The 22,100-nt window shown below is 45.8% G+C and overlaps 1 protein-coding gene across 1 annotated transcript; it reads right to left on the bottom strand.

Moving 5' to 3' along the window:
* Nucleotides 1-3,630: 3,630 nt before the first annotated feature.
* On the bottom strand, nt 3,631-19,836 carry LOC130266198 (alpha-1B-glycoprotein-like). Its single transcript, XM_056515567.1, has 8 exons — nt 19,782-19,836; nt 16,725-16,763; nt 15,239-15,547; nt 11,603-11,901; nt 10,813-11,128; nt 9,371-9,664; nt 5,660-5,767; nt 3,631-4,213 (listed from the first exon to the last, which is right to left on the bottom strand). The coding sequence occupies exons 1-8, from the start codon at nt 19,810-19,812 to the stop codon at nt 4,134-4,136; spliced, it is 1,476 nt and encodes a 491-aa protein (XP_056371542.1). The 5' UTR covers nt 19,813-19,836; the 3' UTR covers nt 3,631-4,133.
* Nucleotides 19,837-22,100: the final 2,264 nt, after the last annotated feature.

Below are 22,100 nucleotides of genomic sequence, written 5' to 3'. Positions count from 1 at the left end.
TCTGGCTGCACTCAGGCAAACAAGAATTTTCTTCCTTTTCTTTTTTTGAAGCAATTGAAAACTCCTGAGATTCCCCACTACAAACAGACACCCTCCTCAAGTGTCTGTCAAGATGCCACCATGGAGATTTACATTCCCAAGGGAGAGCCATGAAAGATGTGTTTTAGACCTTTGGACTCCTTGGTTCCACAAGGCCTTGTTGTGTCACCATGGACTCTTGGTTCTGTGAGGTTCTGTCACAATGGATGTTTTTTCCATGGAGTCCCAGAGTGTCACAGGAGTTTCCTTTTTCCTGTGGTAATTAGCAGCAAACCCTACTGACAGACCCAAATGCCTGGGAAGAAGGAGGAATGGGGACATTTGGAGGGATGGTTTTTGTCTTCCCAGGGCACAGTGACGTTGGGTGGGGCCCTGGAGATGGCTGAACACAGGCCTGCCCCTAGAAGGGGTAAGAAACAACTCTGTGCATGGCCTACAAGAGCAGAGAGGTCCGGCTGAAGGCTGGGCTTAAAAGACTGTCACCAGCACAGGAAACATCAATGTGAGAGGAAAGATGTGTGCTAATGTCTTCACAAATCATTTGGTGAGTGAAGGGATGGGTGTTAAGGTCTGTGAAAAGGTTCATAACTTTTCCACTGACTTTGGGCAGCACATTTTTTACTGGGACCAGACAGCTTGGCTCCTGAAACAGACAAGGGTCTGCACAAGGCTGAACTTCTGAACTTCGGGGGAAAATGCCAGGTTCAAGAGGGAATATGGAGGAGGCAGGCCAGGAAGGCTGTACCTTCCTAGTACCTCAGCCAATGGTGAAAGGAAGAGGGCAACAGGCAGAGAGGAGTTTAGGATAAAAGGAGTTTGCACCCTCTGAAACCTCAAGAGAGAAAACTCCATGGGTGTGTCCACAAGGGGGCAGCACTCCTCAAGGGGCGGGGGGGTGCTGTGTCTGCAAAGGGGCAGAACTACTTGGGAGAGGGACTGCAGTACCGGGTTTTTTCCACAAAGAGAGCAGCACTTCTCAGCAGAGGGGGGAGCTGCAGTACCATGGTGTGTCCACAAGGGGGCAGCACATCTAGGAAGAAGTACCAGGCTGTGCCCACAGGGGGACAGCATTGCTTCGGTGGTAGGCAGCAGTACTGGGCTGTGTCCACAGGGGGCAGCACCGCTCGGAAGAGGGGGATGCTGCAGTACACCAATCTGCGTACACAAGGAGCAGCACTGCTCGGAGTGGGGAGGGGGGGGTGTGTTAGTATGATGCTATGTCCACAAGGACATAGCTAAGAATGAGGGGGCTGCTGCACCGGCTTGTGTACACAACAGGGGAGCACTGCTTGGGGTGGGGGGGCTGCAGTACTAGGTGGTGTCCACGAGGAGGTAGCACTGCTCAGGGCACAGGGTTGCAATACTATGCTGCATCCACAAGGCTGCAGCACTGCTCGGAGGAGGGGGCTGCATTACCGAGCTGTGTCCACAAGCAGGCAGAACTGCTCAGGGAGGGCAGGGACTGCAGTACCGTGCTGGGATAACACAATGGGATAACACTGATCGGGAGGTGTTGTGGCTGAAGTACCATGTTCTGTCCACAAGGGGGCAGCACTCCTCGGGGAAAGTGGGGGCTGCAGTACTGTGCAGTGTCCACAAGGGGGGAGCACTGCTCGGGGTGGGGGACTGCAGTATTTGTTGTGTCCACAATGGGGCATCACAGCTTAGGGAGAAAAACAATATGCAGTATTTGGTTCTGTCCTACAGGCGACTGCATTGCTGGGAGTGAGGGGTCTGCAGTATGAGATTTTGTCCACAAGGGGGCAGCACTGCTTGTGGAAAATGGGGGCTGCAGTGCTGAGTTTTATCTACGGCGGGGGGGAGTCTTCAGGAAGGTTAGGGGCTGCAGTACTGCGTTTTGTCCACAACTGGGCAGCACTGCCTGGGGGTGAGTGGGCTTCAGTAAGATGCTGTGTCCACAAGGGGACAGCCCTTCTCAGAGGAGGGGGATGCTGCAGTACCAATCTGTGTACACAAGGGGCAGCACTGCTCGGAGTTGGGGGATGGGGGGGGAGGAGTACGATGCTATGTCCTCAAGGGGGCTGCACTGCTAAGAATGAGGGGGCTGCTGCACCGGCTTGTGTACACAACGTGGCAGTGCTGCTTGCACTGGGAGCGGGGGAGGCTGCAGTACCAGGTGGCGTCCACAAGGAGGTAGCACTGCTCAGGGCACAGGGTTGCAGTTCTATGCTGTGTCCAAATACTGAAGTACCTCACTCCTTTAAGCAGTGCTGCTCCCTTGTGGACAGAACCCAGTACTGCAGCCCATACCCCACCAGTGCTGCACCTTTCTGAACACAATATAGAAGTGCAGCCCCCTCCCCCTCAGGCAGTGCTGCTCCCTTGTGGACAGAACCTGTAATTACAGCCGCCCCCCCCCCGAGCAGTTCTGCCCTCTTGTGGACACAACCCAGTACTGCTGCTCTTACCCCCTCAGAGCAGTGCTGCTCCCTTTTGGACACAGCATGGTACTGCAGCCACCTCTCCCCAGGCAATGGACATGCTAGCAGATCCCATCCCAATAAATCCCAGGCCCAGCAGATCCCAGATCCCAGCAGATCCGAGGCCCAACAGATCCCATCCCAGCAGATCCCATCCCAGCAGATCCCAGACCCAAAGATCCCATCCCAGCAGATCCCCATGGCCAACCCCCTCATTAGCATCTAATTTGCATGAAACTGCCTCAATTCCCTCCCCTAACAACCCCAGGGACCCTCCCTGTGTCCCTAATTTGCATCTAATTTGCATAAATGATGCCTAACCGTCCCAGGACCCACCAAGGAACCTCCCAGTTCCCCTCATTAGCATCTCATTAGCATAAACACGCATTAATATTCCCAAACCTCACACATCTCATTAGCATCTCATTTGCATAGGAACACCTTCATTTCTCTTAAAAACTCCCCAAAAACACTTCTAGCAAAAACATCCCACCCACCCCCTAATTAAAATCTCATTAGCAGAAACACCCCAGATATTCCCAACAGCCTCACCCCTAATTAGCATCTCATTAGCATAAACACACCAATAATTTCAATGCAGTCCCCTAATTATCCTCTAATTAACACTAACACCCCTGACTTCCCAATAGCCACACCCCCAATTAGCATATCATTTGCATAAACACACGATGCCAAACCCACTACCCTCATTAGCATCTCATTTGCATAAGAACATCATCAATTCCTTTCTTGTGCCCCTAATTTACATCTAATTTACATAAATCATTCCTAGTATCCGCAGAACACCACGCCCCTCACTAGTATCTCATTTGCATAAAATGATTTCCCCCGTAAGTCCGAGTCGGCCAATCAGGACACAGTGCCATCGAATCCACCAATCGCCATTGGCTGCCATGGCCTTGCCCCACCCACTGCAGCCATTCTGGGGGAGTGGTCTTTTTCTCGGCCGTTTTGGGGCATGACTTTTGTTTTGTCGGCCATATTGGGGGTGTGGCCTTTGAACTGGCAGCATATTTGGGCATGGTCTGGATGCCATTTTTGGGGATTCGTCTCAACACATTGTCGGCCATCTTGGGGGCGTAGTCTCAGCATTTTGTCAGCCATCTTGGGGTGTGGTCTCAGCACATAGTCAGCCATCTTGGTGACATAGTTTCAGCATTTTGTCAGCCATCTTGGGGGCGTGGTCTCAGCATTTTGTCAGCCATCTTGGGGGCATAGTCTCAGAATTTTGTCGGCCATCTTAGGGGCATGATCTCAACATTTTTTCAGCCATCTTGGGGGCATAGTCTCAGAATTTTGTCGGCCATCTTGGGGGCATGGTCTCAGCATTTTGTCAGCCATCTTTGGGGTGTGGTCTCAGCACATAGTCAGCCATCTTGGTGACATAGTTTCAGCATTTTTCAGCCATCTTGGGGGCGTGGTCTCAGCATTTTCTCAGCCATCTTAGGGGCGTATTCTCAGAATTTTGTCGGCCATCTTAGGGGCATGATCTCAACATTTTTTCAGCCATCTTGGGGGCGTAGTCTCAGAATTCTGTCGGTCATTTTGGGGCGTGGTCTCAACATTTCATAAGCCATCTAGGGGGCGTGGTCTCAGCAGCACCGGCGGCCACCTTGGTGGATGTGGCCCGGCTCAGGCGGCCACCTCGAGGTCCCCCATGGGCAAAGTCCGGGTGTCGTCACCAGGGCTCAGCCCCTGCCAGAGAGAACTCCCTGGATTTGGGTGAAAATCCAACATTTTGGGCAAAAAGAGTAATTTTTGAGAAGAAAAGAGCAATTTGGGGAGCACAAAAATGGATTTGGAGGAAATTGAGGATTTTTGGGGTGCAAAAAGGAGATTTTAGGAGATAAAATGGGGATTTTGGTGTTGGGTTGAGGTGGTTTGGAGACAAAACGAGGCAGTTTTGGGGGAAACAGGAAATTTGGAGCAAAATTAGTGATTTTGGGGGTAAAACAGGAGTTTTGGGGATAAAATGAGAATTTGTAACTGTAAAATCAAGGTTTTGGGCTCAAAATAGAGGATTTGGAGTAAATCATGGGAGATTTGAGGGGCAAAAATGGAAATTTGTGGTGATTTCGGGCTGAAATTTGGGAGTGTGGGGGTGGATGGGTTTGGTTTGGGAGGAAAATGGAAAATTTGTGGTAAAAATGAGAAATCTGGGGGGAAATGTAGAGACTTGGGGGAAATAGGGAATTTGGGATAGAAATGGGCAATTTGAGTGCAGAAGGGCAAAGTTTGGGGCAAAACAGGAAATTTTAGTCAGAAATGAGAAATTTGGGGTGAAAATGTGAAATTTGGGATCAAAATGCAGCCAAAATGGCCGATTCTGGGATAAAATTTATAGATTTGGGTTAAAATTGGAGGTTCCAAGGAAATTTGGGGGTCAAAATGAGCAATTGGGAGTAAAAATGCTTAATTTGGGCCAAAAGGGTCAGTTTTGGACTGAAATTGACTATTTTGGGGGCAAAATGGGCAATTTTAGATTAAAATTGGGAATTTGAGGTCAAAACAGGGAATTTTGGAGTAAAATGGACAATCCTGGTACAATGGGCAATTTGGGAGCAAAAAGGTCAATTTTTGGATAAAAAGGGAGAGAACTCTGAGGTCAAAATGAGAGATTTGAGGCTTAAAATGAAAAAAATTGGGTCAAAATTGGAGAGATTTTAGGGGAAATTTGGATCAAAATGGGAATTTGGAGTAAAAATGGGTGGTTTAAGGGCAGAAATGTCAATTTTTGGACCAAACTGTGAAATTTCGGTCAAAATGGGCACTTTGGGGAAAATTTTGGGGTCAAAATGAAACATTTGGAGCAAAATGGCCAATTCTGGGGTAAAATGTAGAACTTTGGATCAAAAAGAACAATTTGGGGACAAAAGGGTCTTTTTTTGGTCTAAAATGGGTAAATTTGGGTTAAAGTGGGGATTTGGGGGCAATTTCGGGAGCAAAGTGGGGAATTTGGGAATTCAAGCGGGAAATTTGGGGTCAAAATGGGCAAAATTTTTGGCAAATTTTTGACAAAAGTCGAGAAATTTTTGTTCAAATTGGTAATACAGGAGGAATTTTTTTTCCCTACTTTTGGACTGACGGGAAATTTTGGGGTTAAAATGGGAGATTTGGGGAAAATCTGGGGGCGAATTCCTCCCCTCTCCCATACTGACCCCTCCTCCTTCGGTAAATCCAAGCAGCCAATAGGAGCACGAGAAGCAGCGAGTCCACGCCCATGACGCCGCCAACGAGCAAGGGGAGGAGATTGAACTGAGCTGAGGCTGAGAAACCCACCCCCCAAAAAAACCTGGGTCAGCAAAAACACCAAAAACACCAAAATTTCCCCCAAAATACCCCAGAGTCAGCAAATAACCCAAACCCCCAAAATTTTCACCCAAAAAACCCCTTGAGTCAATGAACACCTCCAAAACCTAAAAATTTCACCCCAAAATAACCCGGGGTCAACAAAAACCCTAAAACACCCCCCTGGTTCACCAAACTCCCCAAAAAACCCACAACTGAATCCCCTAAAAAACCCTGGGTCAGAAAAAATCCCAAAACCATCCCAAAAAACCACTGGGTCAATGAACACCCAAAAAACCCCCAAATTTGCCCTCGAAAATCCCCCTGGGTCAGCAAATACCCCCAAAACCCCAAATTTTTCCCCAAAAAACCACTGGGTCAGCAATAACCCCAAAAACCCCTATTTTTTTCTGAAAACAGCCCCTGCGTCAGTGAATACCCCAAAAATTTTAAAAAATGCCCTTCAAAAAATCCCTGGATCAGTGAAAACCCTAAAACTTCTCCAAAATGCCCCCCTGGGTCAACAAATACTCCAAAAACCCCAAAACATCCCCAAAACACCCCTCTAGGTCAGAAAATACCCCAAAACCCCCAGAATTTTCCGCCAAAAAAAACCCTGGGTTGGTGAACACCCCAAAAACCCCAAAACTGCCCCAAAAATTCCTGGGTCAGTGAACACCCGAAAAAACAAAAAAAAATCACCCCCAAAAAAACCGTTTATGGTCAGCGAATATCCCAAAACCCTCAAAACTGCCCCCAAAAAACCCCACTGGATCAGCAAATATCCCAAAAAATCCCAAAATTTCCCTCCCAAAAAATCCTGAAACAGCAAACACCCCAAAATTGCCCCAGAAACTCCCCTGGGTGAGAAAATATAAAAAAAAAACCCAAAACGTTCTCCCAAAAACCCCAAAACTATCCAAGAAAAAACACCTTGGTCAGCAAATACCCCAAACCCCCGAAATTTCTCCATCAAAAACCCAAAAATTTCACCCCCAAAAAATCCTGGGTCAGCAAGTTCCCACAAAACTCCGAAGCTACCCCAAAAAAACACTGTGTCAATGGGCACCCAAAAACGCCAACATTTTCCCCCAAAATAAACCCAGGTCAGCAAATACCCCAAAAATGCCCCAAAAACCCCAAACTTTCCCAAAACCCTCATGGTGACCCCAAATTTCGGACACCCCAATTCAGACCCCAATTCTGGCCTCGTTTCACCACCCCACACCCCAAATATCTGGGGGTTTTGGGGCTTCAATTTTGGAGAAATTTGGAGGTTTCGGAGTCAAATTTTGGGGAAATTTGGGGAGAAATTAGGGGATATTTGAGTTCAAATTTGTGGAAATTTGGGGGTTTTGGGGCTCAATTTTGGGGAAATTTTGGGGAAATTTTGAGGAAATTTGGGGATTTTGGGGCTCAATTTTGGGGAAATTTGGGGTGGAAATTTCAGTGCTTTGGAGGCTCAATTTTGGGGAAGTTTGGGGGAAAATGGGGGTTTTAGGGCTCAATTTGGGGAGAATTTTGGGGGGTTTAGGGCTCAATTTTTGGGGAAATTTTTGGGGAAATCTGGGAGGGAAAACTGGGGATTTGGAGACTCAATTTTGGGGGAAATTTGGTGGAAATTTAGGGAAATTATGGGGAAAATTTGGGGATTTTGGGTCTCAGTTTGGGGGTAATATGGGGATTTTTGGGGTCACAATTTTGGGGAAATTTAGAGAGAAATTTGAGGGGCTTTGGGGCTCAATTTGCGGAAAATTGGGGGGAAATTTGGGTATTTTGGGGATATTTGGGGACATTTGTGGAAACTTGGGGGTTTGGGGGACACAGTTTTGGGGGAAATTTGGAGGGTTTGGAGCTCAGCTTTGGGAGAAAATTTGGGGGTTTTGGGGCTCAATTTTGGGGCAATTCAGAAAGAAATTTGGGGGATTTTGGGATTAATTTTCGGGAAATTTGGCAGTTTGGGCTCTCAATTTTGGGGGAAATTTGAGGGGTTTTGGTAGTTCAGTTTTGGGGAAATTTGGGGAGAAATTTAGGGATTTTGGGGCTCAATTTGGGGAAAATTTGGGGGTTATGTACGCTCAATTTTGGGGCAATTTGGGGTGAAATTCAAAGGGTTTGGGGGCTCCATTTTGGGAAAAATTGGGAGATTTTGGAGGGTAATTTCTGGGGAAATTTAGAGGTTTTGTGCTCACTTTTGGGTCAATTTGGGTGTTTAGGGCTCAATTTTTGGGAAATTTGGGGGGAAATTTTAGTGTTTTTGGACTCAATTTTAAGAAAATTTGGGAGGACATTTGGGGATTTTGGGGGCTCAAATTAAAGCTAATTTGAGGGATGTGGGGGGCTCAATTAAGATGGAAATTTGGGGGCTTTGGGGTCTCAATTTTAGGGTAGTTTGGGGGCTCAATTTTGGAGTAATTTGAGGGGGTTGGGGACTCAATTTTGGGTCTCAGTTTTGGGGGAAATTTTGAGGGTTTTGGGATTCAATTTTCAGAAAATTTGTGGTGGATTTGAGGGGAAAATTTGGGATTTGGGGGCTCAGATTTGAAGGATATTCGGGGATTTTGGGGCTCAATTTTAGGGAAATTTAGGTATTTTGGTGGGCTCAACTTTGGGCGGAAATTTGGTTTTTAGGGGGTTCAAATTCAAGGTAATTTGGTGGTTTGGGGGTTCAATTTTGGGTCTCAGTTTTGGGGGAAATTTTGAGGGTTTTGGGATTCAATTTTCAGAAAATTTGGGGTGGATTTGGGGGGAAATTTGGGATTTTGGGTCTCAGTTTTAGGGGATATTTGGGGATTTTGGGGGCTCAGTTTTACGGTACGTTAGGGATTTTGGGGCTCCATTTTGGGCGAAAATTTGAGATTTTTGGGGGTTCAAATTCAAGGTAATTTGAGGGGTTGGGAGACTGAATTTTGTGGTAATTTGAGGATTTTGGGGGCTCAATTTTGGGGTAATTTGGGGAGGTTTGGGGCTCAATTTTGGGTCTCAATTTTTTGAGGAAAATTTGTAGAGTTTTGGGACTCTATTTTTAGAAAATTTGCGGTGTATTTGAGGGGAAAATTCGGGATTTTGGGGCTCAATTTCGGGGGATATTTGGGTATTTTGGGGATCAATTTGGGGCAGAAATTTAGTTCTTTTTGGGGTTCAAATTCAAGATAATTTGGGGGGTTGGGGGCTCAATTTTGTGGTAATTTGGGGGGTTTGGAGGCTCAATTTTGGGGCTCAATTTTGGGGGAAATTTGGAGGGTTTTGGGACTCAATTTTTAGAAAATTTGGGGTGGATTTGGGGGGAAAATTTAGGATTTTGGGGCTCAATTTTGGCTGGAAATTTGGGGATTTTGGGAGCTCAAATTAAAGGTAATTTGGGCGGCTTGGGGGCTCAGTTTTGGAGAGTATTTGGCGATTTTGGGAGTGCAATTTAAGGTAATTTGGGGCTATGGGGGCTCAAATTAAAAGTCATTTGGGGATTTGGGGGGCTCAAATTAAAGCTAATTTGGGGTAATTTAGGGGCTCAGTTATGGGCTAAATTTAGGGGTTTGGGGAGCTCGATTTTGGGGGAAAATTGGGGCTTTTTTGAGGCTCACCGGGTACTCTGACAGCAGCGCTGAGTGGGGACAGCACCCAGCCCATATCCAGCTCCTCCTCGTAGCGGCAGCTGAAGTGTCCGGCTCCGGCCGTGGCCGCAGAGGGGACGGCGACCGAAATTTGTGGCCAGGGGCTTGCCTCGGTGGTCTCATAGCCGTCGCAGTAGAAGTGGAAGCGGCGCCGGACATGGCCGGAGGGGTCAGGGGCGAGGCAGGTGAGGGAAATTTGGGATTCGGAGCTGTCCGGAGAGGCCGAGAGAGGGGTCAGGAGGAGGATGGGCTGGGTGGGAGGGGCTGGGGGATACAGGGGGTGTGGTCAGTAGGAGTGGTCAGTGGGTGTGGTCAGTGGGAGTGGTCAGTTGGGTTTGGTCATTGGCATGGTAATTGGGGTGGTCATTGGGGAGGGCACTGGGTGCGATCAGTGTATGGTCACTGAGGTGGGTGTGGTCAGTGGATGTGGTCAGTGGATGTGGTCAGTTGGGTGTGGTCAGTGGAGTGTGGTCAGTTGGATGTGGTCAGTTGGGTGTGGTCAGTGAGTGTGGTCAGTTGGGTGTGGTCTGTGGGTGTGGTCTGTGGGATGTGGTCACTGAGGTGGTCAGTGGGTGTAGTCATTGAAGTGTGGTCTGTGGTGTGAGCAGTTTGGTGTGGCCAGTGGGTGTGGTCAGTTGGTGTGGTCAGTGGGTGTGGTCAGTGGGTGTGGTCAGTGGGTGTGGTCATTGTGTTCAGCTATTTTGATGGATGTGGTCAATGGGATGTGTGTGGTCAGTGGGGTGGGTAGGATCAGTGGAGTGGTCATTGGGGTGCGTGTGGTCACTGTGTGGGTTCAAACATTTTTATGGGCGTGGTGAGTGGGTTTGATGCAGTCAGTGTGTGTGGTCAGTGGGTGTGGTCATTGTGTTCAGCCACTTTGATGGATGTGGTCAGTGAGGTGGGTGTGGTTAATGGGATGAGTGTGGTCATTGGGGTGGTCTTGGGTGTACTCATTGTGTGGGTTCAGCCATTTGATGGGTGTGGTCAGTGAGTTGGATGTAGTCAGTGAGTTTGGTAATTGGGTGTGGTCGGTGGGTGTGGTCGGTGGGTGGGCGTGGTCAGGGGGCGTGGTCAGTTGTGTGTGATCAGTGGGTGTGGTCAGTTGGTATTGTCAGTTGGTGGGTGTGGTCAGTGGGTGTGGTCAGTGGGTGGGTGTGGTCAGTCGATGGATGTGGTCCATCGGTGGGTGTGGTCAGTGGGTGTGGTCAGTGGATGGGTGTGGTCATTGGGTGTGGTCACTGAGGTGGGTGTGGCCAATGGAGAAGTCAATGCACAGGCAGTGGTCATCACAGTGGGTGTGGTCAGTCAGGCGGGATTGACCATTTCTGTGGGCGTGGCCAAGCTAAAATCCAAAAATCTCGCCTTCCCACCCCAAATACCCCTTCCCTTTCCCCCAAAAAATCCCCACCTACCCCTCACCACCACAGTCACGGCCCGGCTGGGCGGAGCCTCCAGCCAGGCCCCGCCCACCTCTTCCTCCACCTGGCAGCTGAAATTCCCAGCGAAATTTTGGGAAATATTCAGAAAGATCAGCTCGGACCCGTTCCAGGTGATGACGTCACCAATGACGTCACCAGCATTTGGCGTCACCTTGGTGCCGTTGCGGTAGAACTCGAAGCGCTGCCGGAATCGGCGCCGGGGCGTGGCGCAGCTCAGCCGCAGCCGGTGGCCCACGGCCACCACGCCCGAGGGCGGCTCCACAGACAGGATGGGGGCCAGACACAGATCGGAGGGGGAGGGAAAAGAAACGGGGAAAACTCTGTGGAACCCAACTACGGCCCCAACTTTGGCATCTCTTCAAATTCCTCCAAGCCCAACACTGAGGTTACTCCAAGCCCATCCCAGTGCCCAGAAAATCAGGGATTTAACCCCAAAATAAAATATTTATCCCCAAAATCACAGATTTATCCCCAAAATCTCAGGTTTATCCCCCAAATCACAGATTCATCTTCCAAATCACAGATTTATCCTCCAAATCACCAATTTATCCCCAAAACCACAGATTTATCCCCAAAATCTCAGGTTTATTTCCCAAATCACAGATTTATCCCCCAAATCACGGATTTATCACCAAAATCACAAATTTATCCCCAAAATCCCCAATTTATCCACTAAATCACAGATTAATCCCTGAAAATCCCAAATTTATCCTGAAAATCTCAGATTTATCCCCAAAATTACAAATTAATCCCCAAATTCACCTTCGACGATGACCTGGACGGAGTCGCTGGGGTAGGACGTGATCCAGCGCCCCTCGGTCATCTCCTCGTAGCGGCAGCTGAAGTTCCCGGTCCTGTTCCGGCTGGTCTTCTCCACCTGCAGCCAGACGCCAGCAGCTCCGGAACCTTCCTGGATCCCGTCCGTGACCTCGAGCTCATCCTGGAAGAACCCAAATCTCCGCTCGGCGGTGCCAGGTCGCACTGCGCAGAGGAAGACGAGGGGCTGCCCTTCCACGGTGACGCTGGAGGGAGTCACCGTCAAGTTGGGTTGGATTGGGCGATCTGGTGGGAGGAGAAGACTGAAAGTCAACGTTGGGCCTCAGTGGATATGGATTTTGGGATCCGTTAGACCAAGACCCAAAGTTATGTTCACTGGGGATGAATTTTGGGGGAAAAGATGCTCCAGTTGGGTGGAAAAGTCAAGGTTGGCTGGAAAATTCAATGTAGGACCTTCATGAGGGTGAATTTTGGGATAAAAACACCCACATTGAAGCAAAATCCAACATTTTGGTCAACGGGGATGAATTTTGGGATAAAAATGCTGAATTGGATGGAAAAGTCAAGGTTGGTTGGAAAAGTCAAGGTTGGACTCCATGAGAATGAATTTTGGGATAAAAATTCCCCTGTTGAACTGAAACCAAACTTTTTTGTTAACAGGGATGAATTTTGGGATAAAAAAGCAAAATTGGGTGGAAAAGTTAAGATTGGGCCTCAAAGGAGATGGATTTTGGGGTAAAAATGCTGAATTAGGTGAAAAAGTCAAGGTTGGTTGGAAAAGTAAAGGTTGGATCTCCATGAGGATGGATTTTGGGTTAAAAATGCCCCCGTTGGACCAAAATCCAATAACCATGTCAACAGGGATGAATTTTGGGGTAAAAAAGCAAAATGTGTGGAAAAGTCAAGGTTGGTTGGAAAAGTCAAGGTTGGACCTCCATGAGAATGAATTTTGGGGTAAAAATGGCCACATTGGACCAAAACCCAGCAATTTTGTCAACAGGGATGAATTTTGGGATAAAAAAAGCAAAAGGGTGGAATAGTCAAGGTTGGGCCTCAACGGGGATGAATTTTTGGGGTAAAAATGCTGAATTGGGTGGAAAAGCCAACGTTGGTAGGACAAGACATGGTTAGACCTCCCTGAGGGTGGATTTTGGATAAAAACGCCCAAATTGAACCAAAACGCAATATTTTGGTAAACAGGGATGAATTTTGAGATAAAAACACCTCATTGGTCAAAAAAGCCAATGCTAGGCCTCCCCGTTGGGCCGAAACCCAACATTTTGCTCAATGGGGATGAATTTTGGGGTAAAAACGCCCCAACTGGATGGAAAAGTCGATGTTGGGCCTCAACAGGGATGAATTTTAGGGTAATAATGCTGAATTGGGTGGAAAAGTCAATGTTGGCTGGAAAAGTAAAGGTTGGACCTCCATGAGAATGAATTCTGGGGTAAAAATGGCCACATTGGACCAAAACCCAGCATTCTTGTCAACAGGGATGAATTTTGGGATAACAATGCTGAATTGGGTGGAAAAGTCAAGGTTGGTTGGAAAAGTCAAGGTTGGACTCCATGAGGATGGATTTTGGGATAAAAACACCGCCGTTGGACCAAAACCCAACATTTTGGTCAACAGGAATGAATTTTGGGATAAAAAAGTCAAATTGGGTGGAAAAGTCCATGTTGGGCCTCAACAGGGATGAATTTATGGTAATAATGCTGAATTGGGTGGAAAAGTCAATGTTGGCTGGAAAAGTAAAGGTTGGACCTCCATGAGAATGAATTCTGGGGTAAAAATGGCCACATTGGACCAAAACCCAGCATTCTTGTCAATGGCAATTAATTTTGGGGTAAAAAAGCCAAATTGGGTGGAAAAGTCAATGTTGGCTGGAAAAGTAAAGGTTGGACCTCCATGAGGCTGAATTTTGGGATAAAAATGCCCCCGTTGGACCAAAACCCAGCAACCCTGTCAACAGGGATGAATTTTGGGATAAAAAAGCAAAATGTGTGGAAAAGTCAAGATTGGACCTCAGCAGGGATGGATTTTTGGAGCAAAATGCCCAAAAATTGAGTAGGAAAGTCAATGTTGGGTGGAAGTCAGCATTGGGGTTCAATGTGGACAAATTTTGGGTTAAAAACCCAAACGCAACAGTGGCCCAATCAAACCAAACCTAACCAAACACAACCATGGCCTAACCAAACCCAACCAAACCAAATCAAACCAAACCCAACCCAACCCAACCATGGCCTAACCAAACCAAACCCAACCCAACCATGGCCTAACCAAACCCAACCAAACTAAATCCAACCCAACCCAACCCAACCATGGCCTAACCAAACCCACCCAAACCAAATCAAACCAAACCAAACCAAACCAAACCAAACCAAACCAAACCAAACCCAACCCAACCATGGCCCAAACAAACCAAACCAAACCAAACCCAACCCAACCATGGCCCAAACAAACCAAACCCAACCCAACCCAACCATGGCCCAAACAAACCAAACCCAACCCAACCCTGACCTAACCAAACCCAACCAAACCAAATCAAACCAAACCCAACTCAACCATGGCCAAACCAAACCCAACCAAGTCCAACAAACTCAACGAAACTCAACCAAACTCAACCATGGCCCATACAACCCAAACCAAACGAAATCCAACCAAAGCCAACTCAATCATGGCCTAACCAAACCCAACCAAACTCAACCATGGCCCAACCAATCCCAACTCAACCCAACCATGGCCTAACCAAACACAACCAAAGAATATCAAACTCAACGAAACCCAACCAACCAAACACCAACCCACCCAACCATTCAACCATGGCCTAGCCCAACTCAAACCAACCAAAGCAAAACAAATCAAACCTAACCATGGCCCAACCAAACCAAACCCAACCCAAACAAACCCAACTCAACCCAACCATGGTGTAACCAAACCAAACCCAACCAAACCAAACCCAACCAAACTAAACCATGGCCCAAACCCAGCCCAACCATGGCCTAACCAAATCCAACCAAAGCATATGAAACCAAACCAACCAAACACCAACCAACCCAACCCAACCCGACCCAACTTAACTATGTCCTAACCAAACTCAAACAAGTCCAACCAACTCAACTAAACTCAACAAACTCAGCCATGGCCCAACCCAGCCCAATACAACCAAACAGAACCCAACCCAAACAAACCCAACTCAACGCAACCATGGCCTAACCAAAGCCAACCCGATCCAATCCAACCAAACCAAAGCAAACTCAACCTAACCATACCAAACCAAAGCAAGCCCAATCCGACACAACACAACCCAACCCAACCATGGCCTAATCAAACACAACCAAAGCATATCAAACCCAACAAAGCCCAACCAAACCAAACCAAAGCAAACCCAACCTAACACAAACCAACACAACCAAACTCGCCCATGGCCAAACCCCACCCAACCCAACCATGGCCTAACAAAACCCAAGCCAACCATGGCCCATCCAAACTCAGCCATGGCCCAACCATACCAAACCAAACCCAACCATCACCTAACCCAACCCAACCCAACCAAACCCAACCAACCCCTGGTTAGACCAAACCCCAACACTGTGATCAACATTTTGGGGCATCCCCAGACCTTGGACATTGATGAGCACGGCCTGGCTGGGCAGGGAGATGACATGGCCGCCACCATGCCGGAGCACTATGTAGGAGCAGGTGTGGAAGCCGCCATCTTGCAGGTCGGTGACGTTGAAGGTGCGGACGAAACTCCTCTTGGACGTCCGGACATCGGTGACCGAACCGGACATCCTGGAGAAGCGAAATCCTTGGATCCAGTCCTGGTTTGCCGGGCCCGGCACGGCGCAGAGGATGGACACGGTGTCGCCGATGAGGAACCGTGGCTTGGCCGGTGTCACTGAGATGTCGGGAGCGGGGGGAAGGAGGTCTGGGTGACAAAAAAGGTGAGAAAAGGACCAAAATTGCATCTCTAGAAGGTGGGAATGGAGAAGATGGAGAGGAACTACCCAGTTTTCCCCAAAATCCGGATTTTTTTTTTTGCTGGAAGAGGTTCCACCAGCCCGTTGGGTTGGGCTTGGACTGAGTCCAAAACTGGTGAACAATGGCCCAAAAATTCAATATTTTGGAGATGGGAATGAAGAACATGGAGAAGATGGAGAGGAACCACTCAATTTTTCCCAAAATCCCAATTTCTTTGACATGAGGAGGTTCCACCATGATCCTCATTGGGTTGGGTCAAAAGAGCCTAAAAATGACCCAAAAATTTGATATTTTCTGTGGCTGGAGGACATGGGAACTGAGAAGATGGAGAGGAACCACCCAGTTTTTCCCAAAATCCTAATTATTTTTGGCTGGAAGAGGTTCCACCATGACTCTGCGCAGGCTGGGCTCAGATTGAGTGAAAAAAAGCCAAAATATGGCCCAAAAATTCAATGTTTTGGAGATGGAATGGTGAAGATGAAGAAGATGGAGAAGAACCACCCAGTTTTTCCCAAAATCCAAATTTTTTTCACCCGGGGAGGTTCCATCATGACCCTGGTTGAATTTGGCTTGGATTGGGTCAAAAAAAGGTGAAAAATGGCTCCAAAATTTAATATTTTGGAAATGGGAATAGAGAAGATGGAGAAGACGGAGAGGAACTACCCAATTTTTCCCAAAATTATGATTTTTTTGACTTGAGGAGGTTCCACCATGACCCTCGTTGGGTTGGGTCAAAAAAGCCTAAAAATGATCCAAAAATTTGATATTTTCTGTGGCTGGAGGACATGGGAACTGAGAAGATGGAGAGGAACCACCCAGTTTTTCCCAAAATCCTGATTGTTTTTGGCTGGAAAAGGTTCCACCATGACCCTGGTTGGGTTGGGTTAAAAAAGTCTAAAAATGGCTCAAAATTTTAATATTTTGGAGATAGAAATGAAGAAGATGGAGAAGAACCACCCAGTTTTTCCAAAATCCAATTTTTTTTCACCCAGGGAAGTTCCATCATGACCCTGGTTGAGTTGGGCTTGGATGGCCCAAAATTTTGTCTTTAAGAGGTGGGAGTGGAGAAAATTGAGGGGTTTTTTTTCCCCAAAATCATGATTTTTGTCAGAATTTTGTGTTACCTGAAGGCACGGCCAACGGGAAAAGGATCGGGAGAGAGGCTGGAGAAAAGGAAAAAATGGGAAAAGTGAAAAAAATTGGGAAAACAGGGGAAATGGAAAGGAAAAAATGTGAAGGGAAAATTGGGGTGAAAAAGAGGAAAATGATAAAAAATGGGAAAAAGTGCAAAAGGGAAAAATTGTAGGGAACGAAAAGTGGAAAAGGAAAAATTGAGAATAAAAATAATAAAATTATTAATTAATTAATTAATAGAAAAAATGAAAGGAAAACGGAAATGAAAGGAAAATAGAAAAGAAATTTAAAATACAAATAATTTTAAAATAAAAATGAAATTAAAATATTTTAAAAGTTGATATAAAAAAATAAAAGGAAATTTCAAAATAAAAAAGATTTAAAATAAGTCTTTGTAAATTCAAAATATTAAATGTATGATCTAGAAGTAAATTAAAAGAAATTAAAAATAAAAATAATCAAAAATCAAAAGAAAATTAAAAATAAACTTTTATAAAATAAAATAAAAATTAAAGGCAATTCAAAAATTAATAAAAGTAATTTAAAAATAAGAATCGGTAAGATAAAAAAGGAAAGGAAGTTTAAAGTAAACTTTAATGAAAGAAAATAAAAAAAAATAAAAATTAAAAATTAAAAATTAAAAAGGAAATTTAAGTAGAAAGACAATAAAAAGAAGAATTAAAAAATGAAAATTAAAAATTAAATTTTAAAACTAAAAATAAAAAGGAACTGAAAAACTAAACTAATAGAAAAATTATTAAATGTAAAAGAAAATTTTATAACAAAAATAAATTGAAATTACAAGAAATTTAGAATTTTTAAGATTTAAAATAATAAATGAAAAATTAGAAGAAAATACAAATCAATAATTAAAAATAAATTTTAAAACAAAAGGAAACAAAAAGAAACTTTAAAATTACAAATGAACTTAATTAAAAATAAATAAAATAAAAATTTCAAGTAAAAAAAAGTGAAAATAAAAGGAAAAGGCAAAAAATGGGAAAAATTGGAAAAATTGGGGGAAATTTGGAAAAAAAAATGGGAAAATTGGGGAAAATTTGGAGAAAATTGGGGTAAATTTTGGAAAATTTGGGGAAAATTGGGAGGAAATTTGGGAAAATTAGGGGGAAATTGGGGGAAAATTTGGGAAAATTTGGAAAAATTGGGGGGAAAGTTGGGGGAATTGGTGGGAAATAGGGGAAAAATTGGAAAAATTGGAGAAATTGGAGAAAATTATGGAAAACTGGGAAAAATGGGGAAAAATTGGGGGAAACTGGGGAAATGGGGGAAACTGGGGAAATGGGATGAGGAGGAGTTGGGATAAAGAGCACAAAATGAGGGAAAAAAGGGAGAAATTGGGAAAAATGGGGGTGTAGGAGGAAGAGGAGGAGGAGATGGGATGAAGGGAAAGGAAATGGGGGGGAAATGGGAAAAATGTGAAAAAAAAAGGATGGGGAGGAAGAGGGTTGGGATGAAGGACATGGAAATGGGGGGAAAGGGAAAAAATGGGGGAAATTGGGAAAAAGTGAGAAAAATTGGGTGAAATTGCCAAAATTTGTGGGAAATTTGTGGAAAATTTGTGGAAAATTTGTGGAAAATTTGTGGAAAATTTGTGGGAAATTCGGGAAAAATTGGGGAAAATTGGAGAAAATGATGGAAAATTGGGGGAAAAATGGGGAAAATTGGGGAATTGCGGAAAATGGGGAAAAATTGAGAAAAATGGGAGAAAATTGGGGAAAATGGGAAAAATTGGGAAAAATAGGGGGAAAAGGGAAATTGGAAAAAATTGAGATGGAGGAGGAAGAAGATGAATATTTGGGAAAATGGGCATGGAAATGGGGGAAAAAAGAATTGGGTTAAAAGGATGGGTAGGAGGAGGAGTTGGGATGAAGGACATGGAAGTGGGGGAAAGTGGGAAAAATTGGGGGAAATTGGGAAAAATCGGGAAAAATTGGGAAAAATTGGGGAAAAAGGGATGGGAGGAAGAGGGGTTGGGATGAAGGATATGGAAATGGGGGAAAAATTGGGAAAAATTGGGGGAAATTGGGAAAATGGGATGAGGAGGAGGAAGAGGATGAAAAGTTGGGATGAAGAGCATGAAAATTGGGGGAAAAAGGGAAAATAGAGAAAATGGGGGTAGAGAGGAAGAGGAAGTGGAGGAAGAAGAGTTGAGAGAAAGGGGATGGAAAATGGGGGAAAATTGGAAAAATTTGGGAAAAATAGGGTGGAGGAGGAGGAAGAGGAGAAGTTGGGATGAAAAGCAAAAAATGGGGGGAAAATTGGGAAAAATTGAGGAAATTGGAGATGGAGGAGGAGGAAGAAGAGGAGGAGGAGTTGGGAATGAAGGGGAAGGAAATGGGGAAAAAAGGAAAAAATTGGGAAAAAAAGAATGGAGAGGAAGAGGGGTTGGGATGAAGGGCTCAGAAATGGGGGAAAGTGAGAAAAATTGGGGAAAATTGGGGGAAATTGGGGAAAAATTGGGGGAAAACCGGGGAAAAATTGGGGGAATGGGGAAAACCAGGGAAAAGGGGGAGAAAATTGGGGGAAATTGGGGGAAAATTGGGGGAAATAGGGAAAATTTGGGGAAAAGGGGAAAAATGGGGTAAACTGGGAAAAAAAGGATGAGGAGGAGGAGGATGAAGAGGAGGAGTTGGGATGAAGAGCATGGAAATGGGAAAAAATGGGAAATTTGAGGGAAAATGGGGATGGAGGAGGAAGAGGAAGTGAAGGAAGAAGAGTTGGGGGAATGGGGATGGAAAATGGGGTGAAAATTGGCAAAATTTGGGAAAAATAGGGTGGAGGAGGAAGAGGAGGAGGAGTTGGGATGAAGAGCAAAAAATGGGGGAAAAAAAGGGGAAATTGAGGATGGAGGAGGAGAACGAAGAGGAGGAGAAGTTGGGATGAAGGGGAAGGAAATGGGAAAAAAAGGGAAAAATTCGGAAAAAAGGATGGAGAGGAAGAGGGGTTGGGATGAAAGAGATGGAAACAAGAAGAAAAAGGGAAAAATTGGGAAAAATCGGATGAGGAAGAGGAGGAGGAGGCCTCACCGAACAGCAGGATGAAGGTCAGCAGCCCCATGGCTGTGTCCCCTCCCTGTCCCTGTCCCTGTACCTGACCCCTCCCTGGTGCCATCCCCTCCCCCCACGTGACTCCAAAACTCTCTGAAAAAGGGGAAGTGGCCCCGAATCCGATGGAGAAATTGCGCAAGGGTGGCGTCACCGCCCGGAGGTGACTCAGGGGCGGCTCTTGCGACATTTGGGGACATCCTGCGGTTCGGGAAAAGGGGTTGGGAGGGACCCCGAGGGGATTTTTGGGGGAGGGAAGTGGGAATTTGGGGGGGGGGGGGTGGCACTGGTGGGGTGACAACGAGGAGGTGACACCGAGTGTGGAGAGTATTGTTCAAACTTGGTTAGCTGAGAGAGGACATAGTCAAGCAGAGTTACTGCAGATGGCCTAAGTAGAGCAAAGGCTAGCCCAGGGACAAAGGTCCTTGGGACAAGGGGGTTGTGCTGACAATGCTTATCGCAGCAAGAAAAAAACAGAACTAAAACAGGACTAAAAACCGCAGACATATAACAGCAAACCACAGAAATATAGAAGTAGTTAAAAACAGAATATTGCAAAAACTAACTTATGCAAGATGAAGATAACCAATAATGAGCTTGGCTTTTGTAATATGTATGAAGCTAATTAATAAGTGTATAAAAGCAGAACTGTTTTATCAATAAAGGAAGTTTTGGAGTCTTGCTGATAACCACCTGGTGTCCGCTATCTCACTTTCTCCGACAAAGGGTGACCCCGACGTCGCCCTCCTGATCAACAAAGAAAACGGGGGAGGACGTGCCACGGCGGAGAAAGTAGGAGTTGGGTCCTGATCGCAGCTGGGACGGTGCAAAAATCTGCCAGACGGACGGCACCCCCGAAGACCATAAAGGTGGTTTTGGGCCATACGTGCCACCGGAGCCTGGAGAGCTGCAACAGCGCTGACGACAGAGATGGATAGGCAAGTAGCATATGAATTATTTACTCGTACTCTACAGCAGTGCAATGTTCAGGGAATTGACTTAAAGAAAAACTTACCAGGGTTATTAGCATGGGGGTATGCAAAGGGTTGTTTTGTTGTGCCGCAGACAGTACATGAATTGTCAGAATGGCGTAAACTTGGTGATAAACTATGGGAGGCTGTGTTAGATGATGACAAGACAGCAAAGAAACTGAGTAAAATATGGAGAATAGTACATAATGCTTTGTTACAGAAGGTAGTAGAGAAAAGGGCAGCTGGGCAAGCTATTGAAGCACATAAAAAGAATTTGTCTTACGGGCTTGAGGAAGGACAACCATTGGCCCCAGGGGTAAGATCTGTGCGAATTCCAATTGCTGGGACAGCAGGGAATGGTAATGTTGACTCAGGGGACGACTCACCCACACCGTCTGCTCCTTTACTTGAGAAGCAGGAGTTGGTGCAAAGTAAAGATGATAAAGAACCACGGCCCCTGTCTCAGACACATGGCATGCAAAATCCAATTTCGGGTCCTGAAGGTGACTCGTTGGAGGGGATGGCGCGGCAAAGACGGGAGGCATGGAATAGCTTGGCACAACAGTTGGTGTTGGATGGGGATGGGAATGTAGTCCCTACCTCTGGATTTATGGCATTCCCTGCAACATTTACTCCTTTATATGACCAGCAAGGCAACCCAGCAGGGATGCAAGCAGATTTCCATCCCTTGGATTGGAAAATGCTAGCGCAATTAAGACAGACAGTGAGCCAATTTGGATTTAAGAGCGAGCCCGTAAGACAAATGTTGGATTACCTATTTGACACACAGGTCCTTTTGCCAAATGATTTAAGGGGTATCTCACGGTTGATTCTATCTGAGCATCAACTGATACTATTTGGGGCACATTGGCAGGCATTAGTTCAAGAATCAGTGGCTACACAGCGTCAGCAGGGTGACCCACTACATGGAGTAACTATAGATGAATTGATGGGGACAGGGAATTATCTCAGGACTGAGGCACAGCTGTTGATGGGAGCAGATAAAGCCCGAGATGCCATGAGTTTGTTCCGCAATGCTTTAGATAGGGTTAAGGAGCCTGGGGGTTTGCCTGCTTACATGGGAGTGAAACAAGGACGAGATGAGATATTTGGTGCCTTTGTTGATAGAATAGCAGCTGCAATTAACAAGGCAGGAACACCAGAATAGATGAAAGTTCATTTAATAAAACAGTGTGTAATACAAAATAGCAATCCAAATATTCAGAGACTCATAGCCACTTTACCAGGGAATTGGGGAACAGAAGAATTGCTGGAGCGAGCTGCTATGATGCCAACAGGAAATCAGGCATTTTTAGTCGATGCTATAAAA

Source organism: Oenanthe melanoleuca, unplaced genomic scaffold (assembly GCF_029582105.1).
Source record: "Oenanthe melanoleuca isolate GR-GAL-2019-014 unplaced genomic scaffold, OMel1.0 S001, whole genome shotgun sequence".
In the NCBI taxonomy this organism is placed as follows: Eukaryota; Metazoa; Chordata; class Aves; order Passeriformes; family Muscicapidae; genus Oenanthe; species Oenanthe melanoleuca.
Note: the sequence above shows the minus strand (reverse complement) of the source record. Positions and strands in the feature narration are given on the sequence as shown.